The 20,548-nt window shown below is 33.3% G+C and overlaps 1 protein-coding gene across 2 annotated transcripts in view; it reads left to right on the plus strand.

Annotated features, from left to right (window-relative positions):
* The first annotated feature begins 50 nt into the window (after nt 1-50).
* Px (MAP7 domain-containg protein plexus) overlaps nt 51-20,548 on the plus strand; it is a 37,944-nt gene continuing 17,446 nt past the window's right edge. The window contains exons 1-8 of one of the 2 annotated variants that reach the window (XM_074247134.1): nt 51-427; nt 1,619-2,540; nt 4,208-4,470; nt 4,619-5,012; nt 5,131-5,386; nt 5,508-5,699; nt 5,865-6,549; nt 6,648-6,747. In XM_074247134.1, coding sequence (XP_074103235.1) covers nt 1,733-2,540; nt 4,208-4,470; nt 4,619-5,012; nt 5,131-5,386; nt 5,508-5,699; nt 5,865-6,549; nt 6,648-6,747 — 2,698 coding nt within the window. In that variant the 5' untranslated portion in view covers nt 51-427; nt 1,619-1,732. Of the gene's footprint in view, nt 428-1,071; nt 1,214-1,618; nt 2,541-4,207; nt 4,471-4,618; nt 5,013-5,130; nt 5,387-5,507; nt 5,700-5,864; nt 6,550-6,647; nt 6,748-20,548 lie in introns of those variants that run through there. The other variant, XM_074247135.1, reaches the window with a different exon arrangement.

The following is a 20,548-nucleotide window of genomic DNA, read 5'->3' on the forward strand; positions in this document are numbered from 1 at the left end:
CTGTGATTGGCGGAACGGTCAGCTCTGTCATATGATGAAGTTGCGTGGCATCATGGGAAACGGATTGCAATTCTGCAACATGGCGAAGATCTAAGCCGAAGTCGCGGTACTGAATCTTATTAAAATGTATACTTTCTAGTGATCGAGGGATATTTTTCACTATTTATACCTTAATAACGAGATAATAGGTGTGTTTAGTAGTTATAAAAGGTATTTAGAGTGTCGAATAATGTGTATAACAGCTTGTAACCGACTAAGGAAGGTGACACCCAACAGCTCGGTGTGGTGCATAAGCACGTATGCCAGTTACTAGAAAGCAAGATAAGAGAGGTGAAGATAGTCCGGGTGCTCGGAATAATTGGCTATTTTCCATCGCTCAGGACCTATCTAAGCTATGTTGCGGGCATCGCCTAGACAAATTAATAGTGTGAGTGCTTAGTAATATTATGCTTTTAAAAGTTATCTTAAACGTGTGCTCGAAAGAAGACAGCTTGCGTGTGTTTCGAGTTATACTCGTTATTCGTTCGTTGGTTCATTCGTTCATCCGTTCTTCATTTCGTTTCGTTTTACGTGGGTATTTCGGTAGCCAACAATTCCCGTCTTGGCTTCTGTCCTCTACCACATTCTATCTCCCAAACGTATTATCCTACTCCCTTGTCGTTTCCTCAGGTTACCCCTTTGGCTTTTCTTTAAAGATAACCTCGGTCACATCATTACACTTTAACCTATGACCGGGATTCCTCATCGCCACGACTCTTGATCAATTTTCTATGTCCTGATTACCCCAATCTTTATCACCGATCAACAATCGACCAACACCACCACAATCAATTTTATTTTTTATTTTTTATTTTTTTTTATCTCCATTTTATTCATATTTTTTAAATTTATTTTTCAGAACGCTAGTGTACCATAATAATCGGCTGTTTGGTTAAATGTGTCTGTGTGACAAGAGTTTTATTATATTAACCTGGCTTACCATACTCTAGCCCTACCTCACTGATAGTTGGTGTCCATCAGAGCAATCTATTTTATTATTTATAAAATTATTGGTCGGCTCTAGTCTTCTTTATGCTGAGAATACTCTATCGTTAAAAATAAGGTCACAGATGTGACCAAATATTCACATCAGTCATCAGTGTCATCGTACTATAATAATATGTTTGAGTTTGACTATGTACTCTCTGTACATATTATATTACAACACTCACATGTACAGATATTCAATAATAATTATTCATTCGATTGCATCGGAATTTTTATAAATTAATAATTCTTTACGGAGATTGTCGACACAAGTTTTATTTTAATCGTCGCCTTTATTGTTGTGGTATTTTAAAGATTATTATAAATTTAAAACAATTGTTTTTAAAAATAAATAAATTATTTATTTTATAATTGAGTGTCACACAATATTTTTGTTTAAAGTAAATTAATTTAATGTTGAATCATTATCAAAAATTTTAATAAATTAAAAAGCCACAGCAAAAAAAAAAAAAAAAAAAAAAACGATGCTTAAAAATTCAATATCAATATTGATGATAATGATGATAATAATAATAATAATAAGTAATGTTTAATAACTCATAATATTGATTAGTACTTAATTATTTTTCAGATATGCATCGTATAAAAATAATATTGGTGATCTCATAACACTCACCGATACCATAACGACGCGTGGCATGAATTTTTAACAGCTTGCCTCGCAACGAACAAATGGTTTCCTGACATGATGGACAGCAAGTTGTACGTAAAGAATGAGCCGGGACTTGAGGGGCAATCACTTGTAAACTCCCAGCAAAATCAATTGGGCGTGGATGACAGTGGTGGAGGTTCAAGAGTATGTTTCGTCTGCGGCTCGCTCGGTCACAGCGATTACTGGTTACGAGTAAAACCAGTGCCTGGAGGAGCGCCCAACGAACCATTTTTTCCCTTCCTGGAGACACATGAGCAACCAGCGGCTTATCGCGGCGAGGGAGCACGATCAGGTGCCGTCAGGTCCTGCAGTTTGTGCTACACGCTGTTGATGCAGCAATGGGAAAACTACGAGAGACAGAGCCAGCCCCACAGCCAGCGAATCTACTGGATGAAAAGATGCGACGGTGGACCCTTCACCGGGGCAGAGATGGCTCTGCAGGGTGAATACGCGGCTCAAATTCTGGGGCTGTCCAACGACCAGCCGCTTCCAGGCAGACAGGAGACCAGCAGCCGTCCAGTAGGTATATCTCCCCGTTTGCATCAAAATTCGCCCTCGCCAAGAGTTGTTGAGCAAACGAGGCCGCCTTCGAACTCGATAGAGCTGCCACGACCACACTCAAACACCGCCGAAACTGCCAGGCATATTGAACAAGTTAGACTAACTATGGAGTCACCGCATCAACGGCTCCAGTCACCGCACCAGCGGTTACAAAGTCCACGTCAACCGGTTGTTGAGCCAGAACCACGTGTCGTTTCAAATGAAGCTGCATTAGACCTCAGACACGCTCCGAGAAGTTCACCCGCGCCTCAACCCGCCATGCCGCCATCCCAACCTCAAGGTAATTACATCTTTAATTCCATTACTTCCAGCCCGGGTTCTACCGCTGTCGAACGTTAGTAAAATATTTTATTTTGAACTTGCGTTCGACGTTAATTTCATTATTATGTAGTTTGACAGTTAGTTAGCTAGTTTAATTTATGTTTAGATAAAAGAGGTATTATTTTAAATGTTAATTGTTATCGTACCAGTATTACTAGAATTTATGCTAGATGCACTAATATTAATCTATTTCAAAAAAATAATTATGTACAATAGTTGTATTGTAATTCATTAAAATCTTCGATAATTAAACTCAATAATTTTGTTAAAATTCAAAGTAACATTGTCATAACTAGGATAAAAATTTAATTATGTGTATTTAAAATTGTTTAAAATTTTTTTAAGTATATTAGTATTGTAAAAAAATAATATATGTTAACAATAATAATTAGTAATATATACAAAGTCTGTCGGACACTGCGTTTATAATTTAACGAGAAGCATGTGCGTATGCTTTTGATCAGACATGGTCTGGTATGATAGCTGATGCGATGCTGCTACTCAGTAGCAATAGTTGTCTTCTTTAATTGTTGAATTGACCTGTTGGGGTCAAGTGGATCTTTATCTCTGTAAGGTCAGCCGGTCAGATTAGGTCGCCAATTTTACGGTAGTCAAAGAATCATCTGTTTGCAAGATAAATTTATACTGATGCACAAAAGTGCATTCGTTCAAAGTAAACGTCAACTTATATTAACAGTAATTATTTAAATGACGTCAAGCTGCCGAAATGCTGCCACTTCAATACATACTTGTATGTTTGATGATTATAATATACTATGTTAATTTTTTAAATGTTATGCAATGTTACTTATTTTTATTTTTATTTAAATGTATGGCTTATTTATTGCGGAAAAGTATCTTTTGTCGAATAATGTACGAAATAAGTAATTTAACAACATGGAATATCTGTAAATTTGTATTAAAATTATTGATACCATTGATATAGTCTTTCTTTGGTGTATTACTGGTAGTAAAAGAGATAGTGGTAGTATTAGTTGTTGTTGTTGTTATAGTTGCAGTTGTTAATTTATCGTTAACTCTAAAATTGATTATATACCCGGTGGTAACCCTTTTAATACGTATCCGTGATAAAATTACTATTGTTGTTATAAACAATCAAATCAAATCATTGTAGCAATATTATATTTACATTGGCCTTAGTATTTTCCGCCGATAAATGTCAACGTTCGTAAGTAAAGGTTAACAGTATTCACTGATAAAATAGTCGAGGGTCAATTCAATAAATACGACAGCATGACATTATATCGTTAGTTTTGATATTGAAAATTTTAATATATAAACATGATATTATTATTGCTATTGATTTATTATTATTTATTTTAATCATTATTAGTATTAATGTAATAGTTTGTTTTATTATCGATAAAACTAGGCCACGTGCATTTACCATCAGTAAGTGAGAGACATCTCATTTAGCGTGTGTAAGATATTAAGGCAATTAGCAAGTTTAAAAATAGAGCCATTTATTTTTACTGTGCTTACGAAGCTAATTCTCCTTCTTCTTCTTTAACTTTTTCTTTCTCTGTTTATTTTTTTTTTTTTTTTTTTATTTATTTATTTAATTAATTAATAAACATGTATAATAAAAATTTATTATTTTTTCAGTAATTTACAGCGGAGGTTCAACGTCGAGTACCGGCACAGATATCCTGGACCTGTCGATGCCAGACAAAAATTCAATGACTGAAGTATGTTATGTCTGCGGTGATGAGTTCAAAAAAGGGTCTCTTAGTCACATAGCAGCAAAGCCACTGCCAACGCTGCCACCACCGCATCCTTCGAGCAGTCCTCCACCGTTTTTCCCCTCGTTGATGCTACACCCGCGACCAAGCAAAAGTCGGCCCATGGACAGTGCTGGGCGTGTTCAGGTACTATTTTGTATTTTTTAAATTATTTATTAATTATAACTCTTAAATTGAAAAAAAAAATATATATATATATATATATATATATATATATATATATATATATCCTGAATAAGAAAATATAATTGATTATACTGCATAATATTTTCAGGCTTGCTCGGCTTGTCAAAGTCACCTGTTACTCCAATGGAAAACGTATACACGACAAGGTATACCGCATAACGAACGTAATTACTCATTGAGGAAACGTCAAGCTCCGACAGTAGATCCAACAACATTTATTTGTTATACGTGTGCATTGGAGTATCCCTCGTCCAGTATTAGACTATTGTACTGCTGTCCGAATCCGGAAAAAGAAGCGTACTTTCCGTTTATTACGACGATACGACCGCCACCAGGAGCTAGTCCTATAAGTCCTCAGGGGATGGTACAAGTTTGTTCCATCTGTTATAAAGCCATACCCCAAAAACAGCAGGTTTTTGGTGGAGAAAATAATGAAACTCAACCGATAAGTGCCCAACCGGGTACTGATTTTCGTCAACAAGGTTTGTTTTTACTCCTTAATTATTACCAACTCATTTTGATAGTAATTAATAAATAACACAGTGATAATAAGATTGCAAAATAATAATTAATAATAATAAACGATAATTATTATTACAGGGCCATCTCCACGACCTGTTGTCGCAAAATCCCCAGCAAATTCAGCTGGTAGCGATATTCGATTTAAACCATATGATTTAAATAAAACAACTAGTGTAGTGAGTAATAAACCACGGAGTGCCAATGTTAAAATAGCAAATTCTGCTCAGCGAAATTCACCGAGCAATGCACCAGCGGAAAATGGTAATGTAACAGTTGGACAAAATTATCGGTGCTATATTTGTGAACGACTGTATCCTCGAAACCAAATGGAGTGGTGAGTAATAAAAATAAAATAATAATGCTCATATATATATTTAATATACATTGTTAAATAAATTGAGCATATTGAGCATACTGAATTTAGATTTATGTAAATGACTCGTTATTACTTTTAGGCTATCAACGAGTCCTGAAGGCATGAATTCTCATGCTATGCACTTTCCCTGTTTGAGAGGGATGGCACGTACTTCTGAGAATTCCTGTATGGACAGCCATGGTAGAGTTTTAGCCTGTAGTCACTGTGTCAATCATTTAGCACAGCAGTGGGAGTGCATGGATGCCGACCGCGTTCCTCTAGAGCAACGAAGGTAATAATTTAATAGCTCTCGCTCTTTCTCTCTCTCTCTCTCTCTCTCTCTCTCTCTCTCTCTCTCTCTCTTTGTATTTTTAATGCTCGTACATTAATATTAATTAGTATAAGCCAATATGGAATGCCGTTTAATTACTAACATGTAAATAATTGTGCATTTCAGATATGATATTCCTAGTCCACACCCAAACGGCGATGTTAATCGTGCAATAGCAACACCGCCAAGTTCAAATTCAGATCGCACATTTATCAGCAATCCTGGTACATCGAGCAGCTCGATTTACTGTTTTTTCTGTGGTCTTCATAGTGATTTAACGTTAGCACGTGTACTGTACAGTAGACCGCAAGGTCGTAATGCACCTTTCTTTCCTGAATTACTGCGCCATCAGTCCCCAAAAAATGCCGAGCAACTGCGTGAAGATGGCTCGGCCCTCGTTTGTACTTTTTGTTATCACACATTATTGGCGCAGTGGCGAAAATACGAATCACAGTCGACTGGCCAGCAGATAAGTGCATCTGACAGACAGTACAATACTCACGATTACTGGTGTTACGTTTGCGGTATTACAACATATCGCAAAAGAGTGAGAGCATTGCCTGTCAAGGACTTTCCATTCCTGAGGTATCATCGTCAACCGGAAAAAAGTTTGCTGTTGGAGAACGGTGATTTTGCTGTTGTATGCTTGGATTGTTACGAGACATTAAGGACACAAAGTCTCGAGTACGAAAGGTGGGGCTTGCCTGTTGAAAAGAGAGAGTATAATTGGATTGTACAACCTCCGCCTCCGGAAGATAGTCCGGATGCTGCTATTGCTAGATTGCCATCTGGTGAACGTTCTGAAAAAGCGGTTCGTTTAATTATTATAATTATTAATTTTATTAATATACTTTTTTTTTTTAATGATTTATTGTCAAAAATTTTGTTTATTAATTATTATTGTTACAGGTACCACCGTTATTAACTGTTAAACCGGCACGTAAAAATTGTTCGCCGAAAGCGCCAGAGAAAAAACCAACCGTAAAGTTACCAGAAAAAGAGCAGTCAGGCAAGTAACAAAAAGCATTATTTTATCTGATAAGATATAAAATACTATAAAGTAGCTTTTACAAATTAAATTCCTCGTATCTTAAAGTTACAGATTTTCATTTATGAGTTTTAATTGAATATTCAACCTCTCTAGTCTAAGTCGTTTCCCTGTAAATAACAGGTGGCGTCAGCGGCAAAAACTTTTTGAATGGCTTAGTTGCCATGCTATTATCGCAAATTGAATTATCTCGGATATATACTCAACATTGCAGTTTTTAAATTAAAACGTTCTACTGGCTGTGGGACGTGACAAAAAAGACCTGTACTTTTATAATATAATAGAATCTCTTTTATTTATATTTATATTTCTTATTCCGTATCTTTTTTTCTTATTTTCTTTTTTTCTATCTCTCTCTATTTTACTTTGTGTCACTTTAAAGTCTTATTTCTTATGTATACTCACAACAAGTTCAAGTAAAAGCAGGAAAAATATTAAAAACTCCGATATTTGCTGGTATTCTCGGGTTATCTTGTAATATTTTAACGTTATCAACGTCTCGCAGAGCATACTCCGCCTCTCGGGACCACTCTGACCTCTAACGAATACTATGACCCGTAAGAAAACAACTTTTTATTTATATTTTATTATTATTATTATAATCATAATCATTATAAGTGATAAACTTGTTACTCAAGATAATCTTTGACCTATGGAATTCTTAGCGATAATAATTGGCATTACTCAATTATTAAACTTGTTACTTATCTATAAAATGATTAAATAACAAAACAATTTCAGAGTGATAATATGGAGCATATCAGGTATTTAAATCACCCGATCGTTCATTCGGATTTCTGAAGATAGTATCATATACATGAATGAGGAAATAAGATTGATAGGTCGGAAGCAAAAGAAGGTGACTAGGGTGAAGAGACTAAATGCCCGCAGCGTGACACCGCATTGCGCCCGCACTTAGCAACCCAGCCGACACCTAAATGCGAATTAGAGAAGGGTAGTTCCAGTAGTAGTAGTTGTACTAGAAGTAGTAGTACCAGCCAGCAAACGTAGCAGTAGCTTCTCTTCAGGCTTCAAGACTCGTCAGCTCTCACCCCTGATATGCTTCTATCTATTCTGCTTACTCTGTTTCTACTGATCGTTGAGACCAACCAGAGCGCGTTATGTATACACATATACGTGTGACGTGTGTCCCTCTTTCTCGGTCTCTTTCTCTCTATTTTTCGTGGCCCCTCTCACCCTTGGCTCCCTTCACCGCAACCCTCTTTATCCTCTCACATTACGACCACGAGGGGAAAAGGTCTGGTTGTTCCTGCCCTTGGCAATCGATATCAACGTCGGATATTGAAGGCAACTCGCCGCTCGTTTTCTCACCCTCTATTCATATATATAGTAGATTTATACCTTTTTTTTTTCCTTTATTTTTCATTATTTTTGCTATTATTGTTATTCTCATTTTATTCTACATGTGTAACAAGAGTTATTTCAAATGTCAAGCTGCTTAGAGCTTACCGTTGAGCCGGTGAATACAAATCCTTTTTTTTTTTTTATCTTACGAGTTAAATTAATAGATGTTATTAGTTGACGTCGTCGTTAAAAGTGAGAAAACCAATGAGTTTATAAGGAGCAGAAACGAGAGAAGAAAAAACAAAAAATAAAAGAGAAAAATAGTGTGAAAGAAGAAAAGGGGTCGATGATGATGGTGGTGAGTGGGCTTGGTGTAGAGAGGGGTGGATGCGGGCTGCCCGCGTTTAAGGGGAGAACTTGCCTGTCGCTGGCATAGCACTAGGCATTGATTTTACGCGACAGACAAACACTGTTGGGCTTTTTCCTGTCTCTTCTATAAGTCGCGTATGTTATTCTTTTACACCTTTTTTTTTATAATCCTACGTAATAATAATAATAATACTTAAAAAAATATATTTACTTACACAAAGTATTATATATCATTATATTTATTATTATTGTAATTATGTATTCATCAGAGCTACCTGACAATTATTATTTAAATTAATTATAACCCCGCGCCCTTTGACAATAGTAAATATTTTTAAGTCGCTACGCTTGAGCAGCGTCAAAGGGGTAGTTTTGCTTTTGAGCACAATACAATCCACTCGAAATAAAAAAACCAACTGTGGGTGTGTTCATACCACAATTCGAAGCAATGAAAGTCGCGGGGGAGGCTCAGACGGTACCAAATAAAAGCATAAATAAAAATAATAAAAAGTAATAATGGAGATTTCAGAGAGCTGAGAATTAAAGTCAACGAGGAGAATGTATCGAGGGGCCAGTGTGCCCTCGTAACAGTAATAGGGAGCTGATTGGTGGGTGCGTGTCGCTTCAGCGCCAGATGTTAAGCCTTCGCACTAGTCGAGTGATGGTTATGCAACGGAAGGAACCTAAAAAGCATCACAGGGAACACACACTCCAATATCAAGACCCGTCAGCTGCTTTATTTAACTTCCTCTCATCCGTTCTATCAGATCAACCACATAAAAACTGAGCAAGCCAATAAATGCTTGTGATATTAATGATAATGATGATAAAACAACAAATACTGATGTGGAATGATTATATTATCCAGAAACAAGAATCAGGAAGAGTATAAAAGGAGAAAGGACGATAAACGCGAGATCAACGAGTGGCAAGATTTGATGCTGGAGTGCCGGTACAAGTAAAGCACATCCCACCCGCGGATTGAGGATTGAGGATTGAGGATGCATTTGTTGCGCAAGCGTTTGTCGCTGAATGAGATCGAGCACCACCTTCACCTCCTTCCTCAACATCACTACCACTACCATTAACTACAACTACAACTACATCTACTATTACTATTTTTACTCGATATTATAACAACGGGTGCGATAATGTCAGCACACATGCACCCCTCGCGCATGCGTCTCTTGGGTTCTGCCCCTCTCCTGTGTCGAGTGTGTGGAACCCTCGTTATGAGACGGAGAGACAACTCGTGAGCTTGCCAGTCTCGCGCCGCGACTCACCCTTTCGCGCGCGATGTCACTCTTTTCATACTATTTTAATTCAACAATATAATAGTTATTTATTGCGTGTTTTAAACTCCCGCAGTAGTGAGTCATCGTGTGTGTGCTTCATGTCTTTTTGGTCATGCATTTAACTCTGCACTGTATGGCCTCTTGTCTCGTCTTTAAATCTCCATATGCAAAATAAATATTACTGATAATTATTATCAATTTATTTTTAACGTCCGACTATTTATAAATGAAAAAAATTTTTATTTTATTTTATTTTATTTTATTTATTCAAAGTTTTACCGCCAATTCCAATTATTTTTCGTGGAATAGATTAATAATTTGTAATATACATCTATAGATATACCAGCGATAAATTGGCGGTGTGTACGTGACGGGTGAACAAGAGTAATCGATCTTTCTCAAGTGTTCAAGTGTGTTAGTTTTATTACAATCGCGGTGTTTAAAAAATTAATAACAATTACAAACACCAAGATTTAATGAATTTAAACGACTGATTGAATTTGAAAAAAAATTATATAATTTCGTATAATTTAAATTAGTGAAATTTTAGTGCCGGTATGGTGATCCGTGAAGTGAAGATAAATACTCTGAAGAAATTAACCACCGAAATTTCATTCATGCAATACAATAGTGATTGATTTAATCGGAATCGGTATTTGTTTTTTTTTAAATTCTAACAACTGGTGGGCTAAATAAAAAAAGTCACAGCGAAATAATGGATTTTCGCGCTCCTCATCCCCTAGTTCATCCGCTCCACAATGGCCACCCGTATTATAATTACTCAGGTATATTTATTAATTTAAAAAATAATATACGAGCAGATTTATTTTATCTGACACAAAATGAAATTTGTGTTATTTAATTTTATTTAAATAACTGTTTGCACAGTATTTTCTTTATCTCTGTATTATGATTAATTGAGCGTATAATTAAACAGAAATTGGTTGCAAATTGAGCGAAAGATAACGCGGTATAATTAACGACAGTGTGTTGAAATATAAATATAAATATTGAATATAAAAAAAAAAAATAAATAAATATTAAGAGTATTACTGGGTAAAGTAATTTCGCATTTCACGGAGCCAGCAACTGTCCCATCCATCAATCGTCATGTGTCAAGGCTACCAAAGTCTATTCGTCAACACGTTCAACAAGTGCGCGAACTCTGATAAACAGTAAATGTCATTACTCATCAGCCCGTCAATTATTGCAGTACATTTATACATTTGATACTCAGAGTTTGCTCTGCATTAAACGTCTCAGCAATTTCTCGGCAATTACACTCTAGGCATTTATATCAATAAAATTATTAACCGCCTTCGAGGACAATAAAAGACGATAATATACAACATGTCTGCATACTCAATTCTAAGTACTACATACTCAAAACTCTAATAATAATTTAATAACATTTTAGTGGCAGTCTGGCCTTATTTCACTATGTCGCTATTGCAGCTTTAACTTAAATATAAATTTAACTTTAACTTTATTGCTGAGCAAACAAACAGAAAAGCTCGGAGTTATTATTTTTGTTCTTCATAAGGACACTAACTGGTTAACAAATTATTACTGTTGAGATTTTTTTTTTTTTTTTTTTTTTTTTAAATAGAAAACAACAAATACCACTTTACTTGCTATTCTTTGTAATCAGCAGAGGGATGCTTTATTTTAACAAGCCTTTGTCTTGTTCGTCCATCCTCATTTGCACTCAACCAAGTGAAGTAAAGCTTGCTGGGCTTTTCATAAGACTTGTGCAAACACTTGGTTCATTCTTCATGGTTTCATTCCTAGAACTTACTCATGAGTTTGAAATTGTAGAAAAAAATTTTAGTTCATTTTAAAAAAATTTTATTGAATATTTAAGTTTATATTTTTAAACTATGAATAATGGATATTAAATAGGATTATTAGAGCAAAATTTACATTTTTGTTGCAATAGTGAAATTTAAAGTTATTCATTTGTAATGCAAGTAATTTTCAATCAAATGAAAATCAATAATTACAGTATTTTTTATTTATAAAACTTCTTGATTGAGTAATTAAAAAAAAATTACAAAATTAATTTTATGTGCAAATTCAAATATTTCGTAAATGCTATAGAATATTACTCATTATCTTTGTTATCAAAAATGTATTGTTTTTTCTAATATGTTGGTTGATGACATAATATTTAAATTGTACCACAATAATATTTTTAAAAGTGTTTTTAACTTTCAATGGTATCGTTTAATCATCTGAATAAACTTTATAAATATGTAACGACGCTTACATTATAAGCTGATGATTCTTAAGCGATTTATAAGTAACTTTTTGCAATAATTAATCAGATTGATCTCTTGAATAATTTAGTTCATTATAATTTGAAGAAACATTGTTTGATTCCGACACTTTAATTGATGAACAGCAAACGTTAATAATTAATATGATTAAAATCATCTTTCTATATATATATATATATATATATATATATATATATATATATATATTTTTAATCATAATATTTCAAGTGTCAATTATCTGATAGATTTAAAAAAATTTTATACTAATTGATTTAAAAAAAAATTTTAAACCGAAAAAAAATTTTTCAGAAATTTTTTTTGTCTTTAATAAAACAAAAAAAAATCTTGTGGTTTAAAAATTTATAAACACAAAAAAATTCTTCAAAATTATTTTCTTCACTCAAAATTTTTATTTTAAATTAAACTAATTTTTTTGATCAATGTATAATACAGAAAAAAAATTTTGGGGAAGTGAATTATAAAGAAAAATTTTTTTTTAACAATTTATTTTAAAATAACAAATTTGGTATTCTCAGTATCACATAAATGAGTAACAGAACTTTTGAAATATCCTTTGATTCATATCATAGCCATAACTTATAAATTATTAACCTGCCAGCAAAATTCTTGGAGTAGAGCGAGATCAAGTAGACGTAATATTAATTTTTGAATGATTTAGACGGGCATGGGAAAAGGGATGAATTAGTTATACCGTGCTCGGGTGGTAGTTTTACGGCGAAAGCCAACAGCCAACTCGTCTGTAGTCCTCTCTTTTCCCCTGATTCCGATCAATAGCCCTGGCGTATTACGTCCTCCCCAGTTTGCCATTTTCTCGAGTCTTTCGCTCATTCGCCCCTTTACTTGTTGTATTTTCTTTCTATTCTCTCGACGTACACTCGACCGTGCTTTACTACCATCCAGTAAATCTGTATGCTGTATAATATATATAATATATAATATATAATATATAAAACACTACCACCATCATATTACTAGTTACGAAGTAGAGGACAATGATGTGTGTGGATCCGAGCACGCCCGTGTGGTGATCTCCAATGAGACTCTCAAGGGTCAAAGCCACATTGCGAGGTCTCCCGTGTCTCGAGGGTTGTCTTGCCACTTTTTATTCACCCGGCTGCTCTCAATGTCTTTGTCTATCCTCTATCATTTTCTCCAGCAACAAAAATTATTATTATTTTCTTCTTCTTACTTTCATTTCTATAAAATGTTTTTGATATTTTAAAATCAAATTTTATCAGAGTGTTAAGCTGTTACGTTTATTATTGCAGCGATGATTACTGTTATTTCTATCATTGCTATAAAAGAGTACTAGTCTGATAGGGAGACGCAATTAACGAGTAATTCCCAGCGATTAAAGTCACGCGAGTCGGGTGATTTTGTGTCTGATGTTTAGTTGATGCCGCAGTATATGTTACCGGATCGAAACTGACGGCACTCATATGCCTTTCAATTACTCTTCGCCTCTCGCACACACGGTGACCTATCAAATAGAGCCTTAATTATATCATAAAAATACCCGATAATTTTCTGCATCTTTTAATTAAAAAATTTTTTTTTATTTAATGGAAAATTTTGGATTGATTTTTATTATAAAAATTTTTATTTTTTATCAACAGTTCTTATAATTTTTTCAGTAAGATACACTGAAAAAAAATTAACTATTTAGAAGAAAATTATTTTAAAAAACGTTTTTATTTAAAATGTCACCTGTTGACAATGCATTCCATTAGATGTTACTGAGTGGATGAGGCTTTCGGCGACTGGTGTGTTGGCGCAGCGAGTAAAGCGTGTGCATCAACGCACGAGTGCAGAAAAGCATCACGTACTAAATTCATCCATAAACAAACGTAATCAACTTGATATTTCGAATAATATCATGATTAAAAAATCAATTGTCATATTGTAATGTTGGAATGAGTGAGTACAAATATTTGTTAATGAAAAAAATTTTTTTTTAACAGCAGTAATAAATATCAGTCAAAATCCACATTATAATATAAACATTGATCATTTGAGCACGACATTGTTCAAAATATTCGCACGAGTCGACGATTATTGGTTGATAAATAAAATATCAACAAAAAATTAAAATTTAATTTAGTCTTATTTTTTGTCTTGAATTTTAGTTTTAAATTTTTGTCAAAATTATCTGATTTTAGAGAAACAATAAGGCTTAATTGTGACGGTTTTTCAAAATTTTACCAAAAGTTACCATTTTTAATTTTTTTATTTTATAGAAAATGTTTTAAAATAATAATTAATAAAAAGATTTGTTGACCTAATTAAAAATTTTTTAATTCTATCAAAAGTACAAAAGCATTTTTTAACTGGGCCTTATTACCTGCCGCTACCTTATTTGCCGTAAAACTTTATTTAAAAAATTTTTGAATTATACCCCCAACAAAGGTTTTTGATAAAAATTCTCCGATAATCATTTCATGTATTCAATATCCCCCAAATTAACTTTTCAAATATTAACATAAAATGGTCATACTAAATTTTAGTAAAACTGTAATTTTTCATAATAACAGTCAAATTCACGACCAAAATTTACAACCACAACTTCCACTATCATTTACAACTTCGAGACAATCCCACAAAATTATATCCCTCGACTAGAAGCTTAATTACACAATCTAAAAAGCCAATAAAATAACTCTATCGCAAAACTCGAGGTATAATATTCAAACTTGAAACTACTCTCGAAATGCAATATTTAATATTTAATATTTACTACTCTATTTGCTAATTTTTTGAGCATTCCCTCAATTCTCAATACGGCGTTAAAAGCACTTCTGAACGAGCATGCGCGAAGACTCAGGGGGGAGTTTATCGAGCGTACAATTCTTTTTGTGATAAATTGCACGTCGTTAGCTTACCGAAGGCCAAAGTCCCCGCATCATATCATCAGAGATTGACTTTAGTATTATCATCGCTATTATAATTCATAAATTTCCATATAAATCACGATTATGATTATGATCGACAACCCGTTTCGCGTTTTATTACATATATCCTCATAAACCCCTTGGATTCCCCACAAATCGACTAATATCTGAAATTAGATATTCTCGTGGGAATCGGGAATAGATCCAGCAAATTTAAATGCAAGGTTAATTAATTACTTAGCATACCGGGTGTGTTACAGTGAGCTGATAGCCCAAGAGGCTACATAATAACAATTATTATTATATTGTGTGTACACATCCGTACATATATACCCTTATACATTTATGCTGTAAAGTGTGCACACAAGAGCAGTAGATTAACCGGGATTATTACCGAGTATCGAGGAGCAAGTTAACTCCGTTTGTTTCCCAACAGGCAATTGGCTGTCGCCATTTGACATGCTTGGCACCAGTTGGCACTCGTTGACCCGGCGTACGCCGGCGTTGTCATGACTCCGAGTCATCGGCTTATGAGCTTGTTAAAAGGGGACCTGGCCCCTTGGCCTCACACTCATTTACTCTTCAGCTCCTCTTCTCTTTTCTCCTCTCTTCTTTAGATCATCTCATATCGCGGTATATAATAACGCTACTCCGTTTGCTCGCCATTGGTATTTGCCAACAGAAAAGCGTTTAAACTTTCTTGTAAATAAAAATGTTTTGTAGTCAGAGCTAATTCATTTTTTAAGTTTTATCGGTAAAATTTGAGAACTCAACAGACTTTGGGAGTTATTTAATAATTTGAAGATACACTGAAAAAAAAAAAAATTAACTTGAATCAAAAGTAAAATTCTTGAACCAAGAAAATAATTTTTAAGAAGCTCATTGTCTTGAATCAAGACAAAAAATTCTTAAATCAAATACAATGTACTTAAACCAAGTGAAATTTCTTAGTTTAAGAATTTTTTTAACTCAAACCAAGAAGATGAAATTCTTCAAAATTATTTACTTGATTCAAGAAATTTTTTTTTCTGTTTAATTGTGATCGATGCTCATGCGTATGGATGCTAAAAATCAATTTTTGAAATATTAAAAATTGATTTTATTAACAGTCAATCCCATCTTTTTCTCGCGTCACACTCACGCCGGGAAACGGTACTATCCTTTTTGCACTAGTGATGATAAAGCTAATTTTAATTTTATGTTTTTCTTTTAAACAAATAAGAATTTCGAAAAAAACTCTCTGATATAAAATAGATAATTAAAAAAATCTTGCACGTAGCAGAGCGTTTTTTTCAAAAATCTTCTTTGTTTAGAAGAGAAATAATCCACAATACAGAAATTGACAATTCTTAGATTTTTTATAATTTTCCTTATCGGAAAAAATTTTATACTTTAAATTGATAAATTTTATTTAGACTTAGAAGGTACATTCTAATAAAAAAATAGAAAGATAAAAGAAAAGATAAAAAATTGAATAGATTTATTGAAGTACTCAAAAAAAAATTGAACTAATTTTGCAGTTACTGTCTTTTGAAATGGGACAATCGATTTTTGATACTGATTATTGAATATCAAATTAAACCGCCTGACCAATCGGCCATTTCTGTTTTATTTCGTATTTCATGATGACAGTACTGAAATTAAATGTGAAGAAATAGACACTTTATGTTAGTTAGTTATAAAATTTTGTCCAGTCATATTCTTTTAGTTTATCATATTTATAAAAATAATAAGTTAGTTCGAAAAATTGAAGGATATTAAAGAAATTTTCAATTTTTGGGTAATTTTCAATAGAATTTCGGGAGGGAGAGATTTAAAACTTTTTTGATAAAAGAATAAAAAAATTACAAATTTATTTATTTAAATAAAAAAATTCTTTTTTTCTTTTTTAAACTTAAAATAGACAAAGAAAAATACTATAATTTTATGACCACATTTTATTAATGGTTTTAGTCGTCAGAAAAAACTTCACAGCCACTAAAAGCTTTGAAACTAACTGAAAAAATTATTTTTAATAATTTAAAAAAAAAATATTTTTAACTATTAATTTTTTTTTATTATTTATATAAAAAATTTTTTAAAAAATACATGACCGCAAAATTAAAAAATTATCAAGCAAAAATTGTACGCTTTATTCAGTAACACAAAATTCTGAATATTTCCAGTAGTCATTCAATTAATTTGATTCATTAGATCCAAACAAAAGTGGAATATAAAAAAATATATCAAATTTCTCTCGAGAGGAAGATAAATAACTCGAATATAATAAAAATACGATTTAAAATTATTAAATAATGATTGTAATCTAATAACGTAATCCACACAATTTCTTCTGGAGAAAAAAATAACGAAAGTTTTCTCATTTTACTGTGATGAAGTATATTAAATAAAAAAATAAATTCCGCGACTTTTTCTTCCTATGAACATCGAGGTGATAGTGTGCTGGGGCGGCTCCAGGCGATTGCGCACGCACGTAATCGTCCTGCGTCTCTACCCTGGTTCTTCTCCATATTAACTTGGCTGTCCCGCCAACTACAGAACCAACACGTCTACGTCAAAGACTCGCTGGGTGCTGGATGCTGTATGCTGTATGCTGGTATAGTACTTCTGTACTCACACGGCATGTAATAATCGAGCTGGTAGTCGCGTCTTTATCTGGTGCAAGTTGGGGTAGATGGTAGATTCAATTGATTCGGGCCACCGAGCCAAAGGCGTTGTCGTGACCCTCGTTGCGGGCATCCACGCGAGATAAATTCTCCGTCCATTTAACAATCTCCAATGTCTGTTTTCCGTCACCTTTCGCGTGCTCCCTGATCTGTATTCTACTATTTTCATCAATACAAGCTTATTGTTCAATAATATAAAATCTAAACACAAAAAAATTTTTACTTAAATTAAGAGAATTGCAAGGAAGACTAAAAGCTTTTTGAAGCAAAAAAAAATATTTTTGGCTGTAGAAAAAAAATTTTTTTTTTTTCAAGATTAATTTTTTCTTTTTAAATAATTCTTATGAATTGAGAAAATTCATTCTAAAACCAAAAAAAATTTTTTTTTATTTGGATACACTGAGAAAAAAAATCAACAATGATGTAATAAGAAATTAATTTGTTTAAAATGTTAACAATTTTATTTCTTAGTAGAAGAAATCAAAATTTTTTTCACAGTAACTTTCTTGTTAAAGAAATATTTTTTTCAATTTGGAAAAAAAAAAAATTTTAGGTACACGGAAAAAACAAGATGACACTGGATACTATCCCAGATTATACTCAGTGATATCTGTGGTCAAAAAACATTTCAGATAATAACTAGAAAAATCCAGATTATACTGAGTGATATCTGGATTATAATCATTATAATCTAGATTATACTCATTGTAATCTGGATTATACTAGCTACTATCTGAAATTTTTTTCCCTCAGTATAATCTGGGATGATATCCAATGTCATCTTGTTCTTTCTGTGTAGACAACTTGTGAATTTACATCCAAAATTTTTTTTTCCACATCAAAAAAAAAATTTTTCTTCAACAAGGAAGTTACTGTGAAAAAAATTTTGATTTCTTCTGCTAAGAAATAAAATTGTTAAAAATTTTAAATAAATGAATTTTTTATTATATCATTGTTAATGTAAGCCAATCTGAGTCTATTTTTAATAAAATTGAATATTATCTAACGAGGAATTAAAAATTCACGATAAAAATGTGAATCAGTGTGATGGTGGCATGCTGAGATTGTCCGATTCCGATTTAACGGGACGTCGAGGAGAACTTTGTTGAGAGCGAGAGGATGAATCCACCGCGAGCAGTTGCTATGGCAACTTGATATTGCCGGTGGTATGGAAAGAGAAGAAACAAGAAGAAGAATAAGTACAGAGAGATAGAGAAAGAGAAAGAAAATGAGGATGAGGAAGAAAGAGCTTTCTCATTCTATAGACACAAGACAAAGTCGAGTGGAGCTTTTATATTCTCGAGTAGGATATCGAAGCACGAGTCGAGCGGAAATTCAACGTCAAAGAAAATAAATTTCCCGATCTTGTGCATCAAAGCTCCTTGACTCAATTACCCGTCATGCTGGACGGATATCTAAAAAAGAAGAAGAAGAAAGAAAACGAGAGCAAGAATAAGTGGAGTAAGGATTCGATTATCGATATTCTCAAAGACTTCACGTACTGTCTGCATTTGGAACCCCTTTCGGTGAGACTCTGTAATCAGCTAAAGAAAAATAATTTTGTGAATTATTTTTTTATCTTTTATTATTTTTTCTTATATTATTCTCGTTTTAGTTGAGTTGGTCCAAGTTCAAAGAAACTCCTGGACGGAAATTAAACTCCTCAGAAACAAAACTTTGGTAATGAAAGCGCTGTCGAGTGTTTACTCGGCGTATTTGCTAAGAGTCAACCGTGCTACGAATCCGATGGGATAATGTCGGAACCAGGAGTGAGGAAGAAAAAGAAGATAAAGACTCTGCTATATAAAACATTCCCTGTTTAACTTTGTGGCTATGGATAAATGAAAGGGAAAAATAGAAGAGAAGAAAGATAAAGAAGAAAAAGGAATAGTTTTTTTCATCCCACCGGTCCTCGGGCGATTAATCCGTCACGGAAAATAATCATCTTGAATTTCCGACATTGAGGGATAATAAAAGGCAAAATAGTCGGACAAACGCGTGGAACAAATTACTGAATTCACCATGTTCTCTGTTCTCAGCTTTCTGACTTCTTTGACTACTCTATACCACTATATCTCGGGATTCCCGTCGACAAGTCACCCAGAGAGCGCTCATAAAACTGAATGTTATTCTTCCGCAACTGGGCCGTTCCTGTGACCGAAAACCGGTGACTGTTATATCCCTTCCTTGGTTCGAGGCTTGACTCATGTTTTTACGGCACATTTATATTCTTTTTTTATTCTTCCCTTAGTTTTATTTTTATTTTTTTTTTTTTTTCTTTTAATATTCTTCATTTTTATAGACCATTATTTTAATTATAATATATATTTAACAATTTAATTAATTAAAAAGAAAATTGCTCTAATATTTAGTGATAAAACAAATTTTTTTTTTTTTTTTTTTTTTTAAAGTTAGTTTCAAATTTTTTTAAATTATTGAAAAATTTTTTTAACTTTTTAAATTCCCGCCGAAAATGTTCTTAATAATTAATTCATTAAAAAAATATAAATATGATTTTTTATTACTTCTTTACGACGCAATCACAGTCAGGGAGTTTCGAAAAAAAAAAAATATTTATTTTTTTTTATCACAATAGAGGACACCCGGCCACTCGGGACAAATTACCCATCGATCGAATAATTGCATCCTCTCTTTTTTCCAAGCGATGAGCTGAACACGAACGAAAAGCACCCCCGGGAAATGGTGAAGCGACCTCGCGTAGAGCGGTGTATATATACATATATGTATATATGTATATTCACCGATGGGGGTTCGTTATGTAGGATCCACTGGTGCAAGCTATACTTTTGCGCCGTCGATGCAGCCACATCGTCGGTATAATTGAATATACACAACCCTTGTGTTATATGGATAGGTAGATATAGACATAAATATAGTTATAGATATAGGTATGTTGAGTAGTTTAGTGGACGTTACTC

Source organism: Cotesia typhae, unplaced genomic scaffold (genome assembly GCF_013202065.1).
Source record: "Cotesia typhae breed Kobodo isofemale line unplaced genomic scaffold, CoteBio_Ctyphae contig_48, whole genome shotgun sequence".
Taxonomy (NCBI): domain Eukaryota; kingdom Metazoa; phylum Arthropoda; class Insecta; order Hymenoptera; family Braconidae; genus Cotesia; species Cotesia typhae.